Here is a 12,286-nt window from a genome sequence, read left to right on the forward strand (position 1 = left end):
TGTAATTCTTCATGTGTTGCTTAATGGTGTACCAACTTCTGAATAGGATATAGTGTTTACTGTAGGAATCTATGGATCTAGATGTACATGGGGCAGCGACCTTTGCCAAGTCAAGATTAAAGTGTATCTATGGTAAAAACGTAAATTTATTTTTATATATTAATTTCCACATTTCAAGTCAACTTCTGTTAATCTGAATGTACACTTAGTTAAAAAAGGTCCCTGTACATTTACTTCCCAAAATTCAGTGACACCTTTGCTATTCCCTGTGAATATAATTCTGTGTCACATTTCACAGAGCCTGCCATCTGAACTACAGAGATGCTGAGAGGAGGAGTTACTACATGCAGGCAGCAAGGTACCATAGGATACAGTGCACCCAGAAAGTATTCACAGCACTTCATTTTTTCCACATTTTGTTATGTTACAGCCTTATTCCTAAATGGATTAAAATTCATTATCTTCCTCAAAATTCTACAAACAATACCCCATACGGACAACGTGAAAGAAGTTTGTTTGAAAACTTTGCAAATTTATGAAAAAACAAAACAAAATCACAAGTATTCACAGCCTTTGCATAAAACTTGTCGAAGCACCTTTGGCACCCATTACAGCCTCAAGTCTCTTTGATTATGATGCTACAAGCTTGGCACACCTATTTTGTGGGCACTTTCTCCCATTTCTTCTTTGCAGGGCCTCTCAAGCTCCATCATGTTGGATGGGAAGCATTGGTGCACAGCCATTTTCAGATCTCTCCAGAGATGTTCAATCAGCTTCAAGTCTGGGCTCTGGTTGGGCCAATGAAGAACATTCACAGAGTTGTTCAATAGCCACTCATTTGTTATCTTGGCTGTGTGCTTAGGGTTGTTGTCCTGTTGGAAGATGAACCTTTGCCCCAGAGCAGGTTTTCATAAAGTATGTCTCTGTTCATTGCTGCATTCATCTTGCCCTCGATCCTGACTAGTCTCCCAGTTCCTGCTGCTGAAAAACATCCCCACAGCATGATGCTGCCACCATGCTTCACTGTGGGGATTGTATTGGCCAAGTGATGAGCGGTGCCTGGTTTCCTCCAGACATGACGCTTGCCATTTAGACCAAAGGGTTCAATCTTTGTTTTAGAGAGAAGTGGCTTCTGTCTGGCCACTCTACCATACAGGCCTATTTGGTGGAGTGATGCAGAGATGGTTGTTTTTCTGGAACGTTCTCCTCTCTCCACAGAGTGAAAAAAGGGTGTCCAAATGAAACTGCTTGTAGCAAAGGTGTGCCACATCCCAAATAAATATGGAAATGGAGAAACCCCCTAGGGGTGCGACTTTGAAGGCACTACCATAACAACAAAAAATATATAAAAAAAAGTATAAAGTTTATTGTACATGAAGAAAAACACATAATAGGCACATATGGAGGGATGCATACTATAGTACAAACTTTTAGCAGAAGGTTATGATACACAATCCTAAACCCAATGATGTTTCAGAGATGGACTGTAGTCTCCTTCATCAGGGGTTTTCATAGGAAATACAGTGTCTATAAAATATACAATAATCAGCCAATCAGTCCTGACAAATAATACTACATATTAATTAAGACATATATGGCAATACTTACCGTACATCATAGTGGCTAAGTACATTAACGCATCCAAACAAGCTATTAAAAACGTGAGAAGTAATTAAGACGAGGGGTCTCCCGCAAATACCATCCACCGGATAGTGGTCAATGTGAATAGAAAAAGTAGCATAGAGGGAGGGGAGGAGGGAAAGGTCTCCTTCCTCACACCCAAAAGCCCCACTGGGTTCCGAGGTTCAGACCAGCAGCAGGCTGACACATGCACTGGGGCCCAAATGATATGCGGGATCTGGAAAGAGAGCAGGGGGGAGGAAAAAGTCAAAAAGGAAACAATGATAAAAATGATGAACATGGAGATAGCGATGTATCTATTCAAGGGGAAGGGGAAGTGACATCCAAAGATGAAAAAGTGAAAAAATAAAAAATGTAAAAAACCTACCTAGGTTGTAGAAATGGTAAAGTGCACAGGCCAGTGGGGGGTAGGGGAGGGCAGCTAGGAGATCTGGGAAGCCACAAGCTGCGAATAGCCGCTGTTGGATAGAGACAGTAAAAAATGAGGAGCGCCCCACAGGGTGTATACACAGAGCAAAGAACATATGGCTCTGCAGATTGGTATAACACCAATAAAAAGCAAAATAAATGCTATATCTTACCAAAGCAGCAGAATTTGAGTCACAGAATCCTGCAGAGAGCATCCTACCTCTGGTCTGCAGACAATTCCTTGGACTTCATGGCCTGGTTTGTGCTCTGACATGCACTGTTAACTGTGGGACCTTTATATAGACAAGTGTGTGCCTTTCCAAATCCAATAAACTGAATTTACCACAGGTGGACTCCAATCAAGTTGTAGAAAGTGGAAACAAGATTCACCTGAGCTCAATTTTGAGTGTCATGGCGAAGGCTGTGAATACTTATGTGCATGTGATTTTTTTTCATTTTTAATAAATGTGCAAATATTTCAAACAAATTTTTTCACGTCATTATGAGGTATGGTTTGTAGAATTTTGTGGAAAATAATGTATTTTGGAATAAGGCTGTAACATAACGAAATATGGAAAAAGTATAGCGCTTTGTGAATACTTTCTGGATACACTGTATATAGTTCTTAGAAAACAAATGAAAACAGCAGAGGTAAAGCTGCTGTGCATGCAGGCAATTCTGGAAAGAGATGGCCAGCAGACAGACAGCACTCGCAACGTAATTTTTTTTATTTAAGTAAGCTTTTATTGGATTGTCAATCAAAACTCATTTGTATTGCTATTACAATGCCGATGTTCTAAAATGAAAGTGTATGCTGTGAACATAAAACTCCATCTCCTCTTGGTCTTAGGCTCGATTCATATCTATGCATGTTGCTTTTGAGCGTTTCTGCAGTGTTTTTTCTGGTGCTTGCCGCATTTTTGAACAGCGTTTTTACAACGTTTTGCGTTTTTTTTTTTATACTGTATACAGTACAAAACGCCACAAAAACTCTGTAAAAACACTGTACTTGCGTTTTTGATGCTGGTCCATTCAATTCTATTACACGCTGCATTTTGCATGAAAAAAAGCCCCTGACCCTTTCCAAAAACGCAGAGGCACAAAAATGCATTGATGTGAACATGTTTCATAGGAACCCATGTTAAAAAATTCCCATGCATTTCTGCAAAATGCATCAAAAAACTCCTTAGTGTGAATGGAGCCTTAGGCTCCATTCACACTAGCGCGTTTTTTGATGCATTTTGCATTTTGCAGAAATGCACGGGAATTTTTTAACATGGGTTCCTATGGAACATGTTCACATCAATGCCTTTTTGTTTCTCTGCATTTTTGGAAAGGGTCGGGGACTTTTTTTCATGCAAAAAGCAGCGTTTTGCATGTAATGGATTTCAATGGACAAGCATCAAAAACGCCAGTGCACCGTTTTTGCACCGTTTTTGATGCATTTTTGATGCGTTTTTGCCGTTTTTTTTTTTTTTTTTTTTTTTTTTAAGACTAAAAAAAAACTGTAAAAAAAACAAAACGCAAATCGCGGCAAAAACGCCGCAAAAACGCTGCTCAAAAACGTGGCAAGCATGAAAAAAAAACCTCCAAAAACGCCCAAAAGCAACATGCATAGGTGTGAATCGAGCCTTACTGCTAGTTCTTTTTTTTTTTTCCTTGCATTTGACATGAAAAGCTGACCATAGATGTGTCAGGTTCCCCCCCACCCACCCCTTCAACCAGCTGACAGGAAGCTCAGCAGAAATACCTGATGTGGATTTTAAAGCAGTGGTAAACCACAAAAATAATTTTTACCCCTGCAAGTTAAGAGTATTATGTGCTAGTATGCATTGCATACTAGCACATTTTGAAAGGCCTTTAAACAGAAGCCCTCCAGTGGTGCACTGTCACAGCAGACAGGGCTTCCATCTTCACTCAGTCTTCCTTCCGATTTCATGGCCTCCAGACATTTTAAATGGCTGACCAACAATGATGTGTGTGTGCACGGGAGTCACGGCTGCGACACAGTGCTCTCAATGGGTGGCGTGCCGTCCACTGACAGCGCAGTGCGTATGCACCGGTGATGTCACCAACTGCTTCTTAAGGTAAATATTTCCTAAACGGTGCACGCTTACTGTACCGGCACGGAAGCCCGCTGCCAGCTGAACAGTCATTGGTTCTTGAGGGTGCAGAGGCCAGCTTCCCAGCCCGCTCATTCACAACCAGCTATTCTTCACATAGAATTCAAATCAGTCGATAATTTTTTGACTGATCCAAATTTGATTCGTTCTGAAAATGTGGAATTTGTTAGAAAATTAATAAGTGAAACAAATTCCGAAACGAATCAATTAAAATAAAATTGGTAACATAACCAATCTACCCGGAATGAAACACATATTTCCGTTCTGCACATGTCTAGAAGAGGACGAGAACGATGAGGTTCCAGTAAAAATCCACCCTTCCGGGGCCGACAAAAGGAGGAATGCAAATCTATCTGTCACCTGCCCGTGATCAATGTCTACAGAAGTGAAGGAAAGAAGCTAAAAAGTAAAAGCACATTTTTATAATATAGTTAGAAGATCTCCCATACCACTGAAGACAACACCCCACATACGGAAAGGTTTCTGCACAGTAATGCCCTGTACACACGGTTGGATTTTCCGACGGAGAAAGTGCGATCGGATTGTGTTGTCGGAAATTCCGATCGTGTGGGGGCTCCGTCGGAATTTCCGACACACAAAGTTTGAGAGCAGGATATAAAATTTTCCGACAACAAAATCCGATCCTTTAAATTCCGATAGTGTGTAGACAAATCTGACGCACAAAGTGCCACGCAGGCTCAGAATAAATTAAGAGAGGAAAGCTATTGGCTATTGCCCCGTTTATAGTCCTGACGTACGTGTTTTATGTCGCCGCGTTCAGAACGATCGGATTTTCCGACAACTTTGTGCGACCGTGTGTATGCAAGACAAGTTTGAGTCAACATCCGTCGGAAAAAATCCGATGGATTTTGTTGTCGGAATGTCCGATCAATGTCCGACCGTGTGTACAGGGCATAAGAGATGTGGAATAGACTCCCTCCAGAGCTGGTTCCGGCCAGCTCAGTAGATTGATTTAAAAAAGGCCTGGATTCTCTCCTAAATGTACACAATATAACTGGGTACTGATATTTATAGGTTGATCCAGGGAAAATCCTCTCGGGGGATCAGGAAGGAGTTTTTTTTTTTCCCCTGCTGTAGCAAATTAGATCATGCTTTGCTGGGGTTTTTCGCCTTACTCTGGATCAACTGTGGCTGAAGGATTGTGTATATGGGATTTTTTTTTTGTTTTGTTTGAACTAGATGGACTTGTCTTTTTTCAACCTGACTATTTCTAGTATGGCTTGCACAGAAGCAGAAGTGACGGAACATCCCCAACAGGGGTCACATAAAGAAAATTAAGCCGGACACTGGCCAGCACATTTTTAAACTTGTCATCATGCTTTCCAAAACCTAAAAAAAAATGACTGATGTTAGACTTTTAATGTGTCAACCTTTCTAGCATATATAATATACTAGTTACAAAAAAGGCCATTTAATGTTAAAATATATATTTGATTTGGCATCATATTTAAATACTGAGCAAAGGCAAGGTTCTACAAATCTGAAGATGTAAACAATGTATCAACATTTACTGGAATTGGGTTCTCTATATGGCTAGGTTCACAATTCTAGCATGTAAACCTGTTCCTGCACCAACAACCACCCGTAGCCAAACCGTGCTGCTTTTTTGCAGGCATACATGGCTGCCATTCATTCTTCATGGCACCCCTATGCATCTGAAAACGCAGCACTTTTTTGGTTGCTGGGAAATCGCATGGTGTAAAAGCACCATGTCATTACTCTGCAGTTACATTTCAAAAAAGGTGTAGGAACCTTTTTTCCTGCATGAAACGCAGGCCCAGAAGCCTATTAAAATGAGTGGGCTGTCGTGCCTCGCAAACTCGGCTCGCACAGCTACTTCAGTGTATACCTAGCCTAAATAATTTCCAGAACCTTGATTATATAACAGTTTAGGCAGTGACATTAGAGACAACAAAATTAGATTCTTATAAACATGTTACCACAGAATCTGATTCTAAGGCTACTTTCACACTGGAGGCACACTGGAGGCGCTTTACAGGCATTATAGCACTAAAAATAGCGCCTCTCCTCTCACTCCAGTGTGAGAGCCCTGCAAGCAGCATCTGAGGCACTGTAGGAGTGGTGCATACACTGCTCCTAAAGCTCTCCTGCCCATTGAAATCAATGGGCAGTGCCGCTTTGTGGACACTTTTAATCCTTTTTTGGGCGTTAAACGCCCCGCTAGCAGCCGAAAGAAACGATGGTCAAGCGTCACTAAAAGTAGTGGCGCTTTACCGCTGACGCCCGCCCCAGTGTGAAAGTGGCATAAAGCACATCCTAAGAACCCTCAGATTAAGTTTTATGTACAAAGGGGTCTAAAGTAAACAGTGTTCCCCATAGCAACACGCGTTTCCCTGGCATAAAAGAGGCTGCTTGTCATGTGCAACATGAGCAACATTATATCAGGTTGCATTGTGTGCATCAAATCCTTTTGCAAACTCGGCCATTAACTTAAGAGTAGCATCACTATCTTGCATAGCCTGTGCAAAGAACAGAGCCGTGGGAGGGACCCAGAAGACCTATTCACTACAGGCCCTTGTTGCCCTATAAGTTTATGTGAAATCTCCATTAATAACTGTAAAATATTGTATTGATGAATATATTTCATTTAGCTGGCATCTATGAAAGCCGGGCAAAAAGAGGTTCATTTAAGCTTTTGCTAAGAGCAGAGAATGTGGGCCAAGGCTTGTATATACAAACAATGGAGAGCCAATTCCATTGTTCTACACCTACTCCTTTGAAAGGGTGCCATGCTGGGATATGCATTGGACCTAACTTCCTGGGGAAATGCAATTAACACACTTGGCCAACATAGTCACAAGGATTTGCATGAAAGGGGGCCGACTTATGGAGTAAGCCCTCCAATCATGATCCAAGCTAGGCCAACCAATGAGACATCAGCTTGGTTTGATATACTCAGAGCCAAGGGGGAGGTATCTTTTTTTTCTGATAAGACCAGCAAGCTGAAAGGAGCTTTGGTAAGGATGGGTAATTATGGGAAAGGAATGCCCTTTTACTTGTAACTGAATATGTGTGTAGATTACTGTATTGAGGAATATACTCTATATTCCTTCCTGTAAATACTTTATTTCAACCTAATATTTTCTGCCTTGGTGTAAGGCGATAGATAGATGATTGTGTATTAGCTAGACTTTCAACTGCTTCCTAATAAATGTTATTATATTTTAAGCTTTCACTCTTCATCGAAAATAACTTATTTAACCCACCTCATATCTATGAGATATGAAAAATCTTAAATATAGATTTTACAGGGTAACACCCTCTGCAGAAAACTGCATGAGGGGGTGGATATGAAACCATTCACTCTGCACATGGAAATGGTCTCCGTGCAGGAATTTCTAAGTGCAATAGCTTCATGCTAAATCTGTGATGCTACTACTTTTAAGAGGTTAGGAAAAACCTTTCCTCCATCTGCCTCTTATTTGTGTGACAATTAGGTAAGAGAAGATCTTTACAACATGACACACAGGCAATGTCTAAAGCCTCATACACAGGGTACGATTGTTGGACAACCGCGTCTGATTTTTGTCAAAAGGGCGTGTGCCGGGATCTTGTCTTGCATGCTAACATTACACAAATTGTCGTGCCACAAACATAGTGACGTACTACCAGGAATTTCTGCTCTTGAGTGCCACCCTTTGGGCCCCTTCTGCTAATTTCGTGTCTGGTGAGCATTGATTCTGAGCATGCGCGTTTGTAATTTTGACTTTTGTGTGATGGATTTGTGTATTGACCGTCCGAAAATCCGTTTGACAAAAATTTACTAGCCTGTCATCCAACATTTTGTTGGCTGAAAATTGGAAAACAATTGTTGAAAGGAGCTTACTAACGGTAAGAACTTCGGACAACAGTCTGCCAAATGACAATCTCTTTCTGATTTTCGTACTGTGTGCACGAGGCTTAACATCTTGAATGTGCCAGGGAGAACCTTTCCTCTACAATAGCCCTCTATGTCATAGTGAAAGATTGTAGGGAGACTGACATGTACACCTCATACAGGTCTTAAAGCTGAACTCCAGCTAGGATCTTTATTGCATACTTATATTGGTTGGCACAATGTGTAGCATATCTGAGGGGGCATTGGGGAAGTTGTACTATACAACACAACTGCAGTGGACAGCTGTGATCTTCTGGGTTCTATGCCATTCTCTCATTGAACAAGGTGAAGATCATGGAGGTCACTATTCATCCTTTCCACCTTGCTCAAAGAAATTGTTATATGCATGGTGGCAGTGCCAAGCAAGGAAACTTTTGTGGTAAGAGGGGTAGCCACTTGGCGCAGGGCCTGAAAGCAAACACTGTAGTAGCACTGACTACTACAGTGATTTCCAGTATGACAAATGCATATTTACACTGGGCCAATGTAAACATGCAAAGATCATACCTGGAGTTCAGTATTCATGCAAATAAGACCCAACACTTTTGTACACCCGTCTCGTTTGATTAGCACATCTACACCTAAATTAAAATGGTCTGTATATGCCGCAAAAGTGACTATTTTATGTATATTGGCACATGTCAAGTACAAAAAGGGAACGGTAAGAGCTGCCTCTACACAGTAAAAACAGCCAAAGCTTTCAAATTACAAAGGCAAGCCTGGTTTACTTATTATCATAGCCTAATGCCGCGTACACACGGCCGGACTTCCCGACAGAAAAAGTCCAATGGGAGCTTTTGGTCGGACATTCCGACCATGTGTATGCCCCATCAGACTTTTTGTCGGCATTTCCGACGGACTCAGATATAGAACATGTTCTAAATCTTTCCTTTCGGAAATGCCGACGGAGTTTAGCCCGTTGGCAAGTCTGGTACGCGGCATAAGAGTTTCCCCCCCCCCCCCCCCCAGCATTTTGATGGAATTTCAGAAAGAAGGGTCAGTATAGAATTAAGACATTTGTTAACATGCAGGTAGTACTTTAAGGTAGTCAAGATTTTTTGATGAATGGTCTTCTGGTCCCTATGCTTGTGGCTATAAATCTCAAAGTTTGAGTTCTCATCATTCCCCTCTGTAGGTAGCAGTGTTGATGCCGGTCTCATGTACGCGTACCTCATGCAGCAGTCCTGGTGGAAGTCTCTTCTGAAGGCCATCCCAAATAAATACAGTCATATTCTCCACAGAACTGCAAAAAAGTATCCTCATATTATTAAAACTAGATGATTATATTGCAAATTCAACTACATGTATTGCAACAGTGATTTAATTTAGGTTTTTCTTGTCAGTGACAAAGGGAAGAGCCCTCCCCATTGTCAGGACCTGCATTTGAACCTGGGACCTCTGCTTTATCTGGCAGTAACTCTTGAGGCACCTGAGATGTTGGATAGCTCCCTTCTGATCCAACAATCTTGCCTTGTACCTTGTTTTTTTTGTGAACCTTGAACTCTGCTTCTTACGTGAGCTTCCCAATTTAAACCATGTCTCTGAACTTCCTGTTTGCCAGATTATTGTGCTCTCTTCAGCCAATATTGCTCTTGTCACTCCTGCTGCCTTCTGTATCTCTGCTACTACTTGTTACGGACCTCAACTACACCTCTGCTTGATCCTAACCCCATAATCACTTGTTACTGGCCTTTTGCTTATCCCTACCTGCTACTGGAGCCGGATTTGTTCACCTTCTGGTGGGGTGATCCTGAGGACCGCAACCTGGTACTAACATACAGCAAAATCCCATCTCCACCATCAGAAGCTCTGGTGAACACCTGTGAGCCCGCATCATCCGTCAGGGTGACATGCTTGTGTAGCACCCTGGTATTAGGCAGGGTTGCTAACAAATTTAGTTATGCTAGGTGTAACTAGCCTGGCTAATTGGTAGGTGTACCCACTGACTTTGTGCACCAAACCTGAATCTGGTGCATTTCTCTCAATAGGTGGCACTGCTGCCTTTGGCATTAGAATGACAAGATCACAGTGAGTTCAGGCTGTAAATAGACATAATTTCTCAGCCAGTCAGAGTAGCTACTTGGCATGCTGGGATAGTCTAAGGGGAATGAGTCAGGTGATCAGTGTTCATTTAGCCCCAGGCTGAGGCCTGGGGGCTGTATGTGAAGCAGCAGCTGAAGGTTAGGCCTGAGGCCTAGCCACGTGTTTAGAGGCTCAGCCCGAGGGGAGCCTGATCATTGCACAGGGTCAACCAGACGGTGAACATTGCCACATGGGACAACCACTCCTGTTACCAGTGGCAAATGAGTACCAGAGGTCAGAGATAAAAGGGGACACCTTCTCCTGTTATCAGAGGCCAGGTCTGAAGAAGTATCAGAGCAGCCTTTTTGACTAGCCGGGGACAGTGAACAAGTTGGGAAAGCTTCAGCATTCAAGTCAGGGACTTAGTGGGTGACACTTGAAGAGGATTCAGCAGGTTAGCTGAGAGCCAAGCCAGGAGGTAGCTGGAGTGATGCTTGGAGTGTAAAGCGGGATAGCCTTAGAAGAGCTCAGGGGATCCAGCTGGGATCTGAAGGTCTGGTGAGAAAACTGGGAGCTCAGTGAGAAAAGCTACAGTGGGAGGCTGTGAGTTGGAGGCCAGATCCTACACAACAGGGATACCAAGTCTGGTATGTGTACAGATCAGTGTTGGAGTCAACCTACAAGTTCAGTTGCCATGGGAGACAGAAGTTCTGCAACTACAGTGCTGCAGCCAGCTTAAAAGTCCCTCAACCTGTATAGCTGTCTGCCAATTGCTATTGCATCTGCCTAAGAGTGTTCAGGTCCTAAACCCTCTCTCACCCAGTTCTTGTCAAGAGACAATAAATCTCTTTTGTTCATATTCAAAAAGTGACTGGCACCCAATTCTTCCATCTTGCATTACACCCACCATGCCTAGTAACCCACTCTACAAAAGGAGGAAGCATGTCATCTCTCACCAACTCTTGAGGTCACCATCAGGCCTCTAGGGGTCTGGGACATTGCTACACTTGTATACATCCTGATGGTTGGTGGGGGCCTCTACTGCTATAGCTACTGGACTTTGAGCCTGACTCCAGACTGAGAAACCCCTGGTCAATATTAAAGAAACCCATGTTTTGGCATCTCACATTCTACTGCCTTTTTAAAAGTTTGCACTTTCTCTGTACATTTTTCTTTCCTGAAATTAAAAAAAAAAAAAACTGAAAGAAACCAGTGTGTTGCCCAAACTGGTTTGCTTTCACCTCCCTGTCCCCAGCTTACAGTTAGCCCTGGAGGGATTAAAGCAATATCCAGTATTTCCAGACATGGAGGACCACATAGCTCACTCCAGGTGACTGTGTTGATCTGATCAGCACGTATCGTACTATATTAAATCTGCTAGTACATTAGTACATCTAACATGCCACCGCCCCCACCCCCCCACCCCAGTGGAGTCATTCTAATACAGAAGGTGTGATACTGACCAGATCAAGTAGTTACAGAAATGGAGTTCATAACATTAACTCTTACTTGAGACCAGTGATTCAAAGGATTGGATAAGCATAACAGCCAGGGAGCATGCATTTTTAGAAGGAGACCGCAACCTCTCGAAGTACAGGTGTCTTTTAATCGTGAATGACCAGATCAATCCCTATAAGCTGTATATACACTCCAACTCACCTGACAGTATTTTTAAAGTAGGGAACATCAAGATCCAGATTTTTATGATCTAGTGGAACCATAATAACCTCCTAAAAAAATAAATGCAATTGATGAGATGTAAAAATGCAAGGCACCGACAAGCTGTCAATGAAATGTATGGACTTAATAGGTAAAGGGCGGAAATAGGTAAATTGTGGGGTGTTCCCACAATAAAAAAAAAAAAAAAAAAAAAAAGGTGTTATTTCAGCCTAAAGTAAAAGATGTATGAAAAAAATCCTGCACAGATTTAGCAGCACAAATTTTTGTATTACTCTGGCTCTGACTGGCCGGAGTCGTGAGGGAGCTGATGGTCACGGCACAGGCCCTTTAGAAACTGCACAATCGTGCCCTTTCTTCAGTGCCCATGCGCCGATGAAGTAGGCACAAGCGTATATAGTAAATATCTCCTAAACCATGCAAGTTTAGGAGATATTTCCAGTACTTACAGATAAGCCTTATTATAGGCTTACCTGTAGGGAAAAGTGGTGTGTAA

General features: G+C 42.3%; 1 protein-coding gene across 2 annotated transcripts in view; it reads right to left on the bottom strand.

The window, feature by feature from the left end:
- Window positions 1-5,295: 5,295 nt before the first annotated feature.
- LOC141146827 (6-pyruvoyl tetrahydrobiopterin synthase-like) overlaps window positions 5,296-12,286 on the bottom strand; it is a 119,444-nt gene continuing 112,453 nt past the window's right edge. For both annotated transcript variants that reach the window (XM_073633461.1, XM_073633470.1), the window contains 2 exons: window positions 11,773-11,843; window positions 5,296-9,334 (listed from right to left, as the gene is read on the bottom strand). In XM_073633461.1, the coding sequence (XP_073489562.1) occupies window positions 9,211-9,334; window positions 11,773-11,843 (195 nt within the window). In that variant the 3' untranslated portion in view covers window positions 5,296-9,210. The remainder of the gene's footprint in view (window positions 9,335-11,772; window positions 11,844-12,286) is intronic.

This window comes from Aquarana catesbeiana, linkage group LG01, assembly GCF_042186555.1.
Source record: "Aquarana catesbeiana isolate 2022-GZ linkage group LG01, ASM4218655v1, whole genome shotgun sequence".
Lineage (NCBI taxonomy): Eukaryota > Metazoa > Chordata > Amphibia > Anura > Ranidae > Aquarana > Aquarana catesbeiana.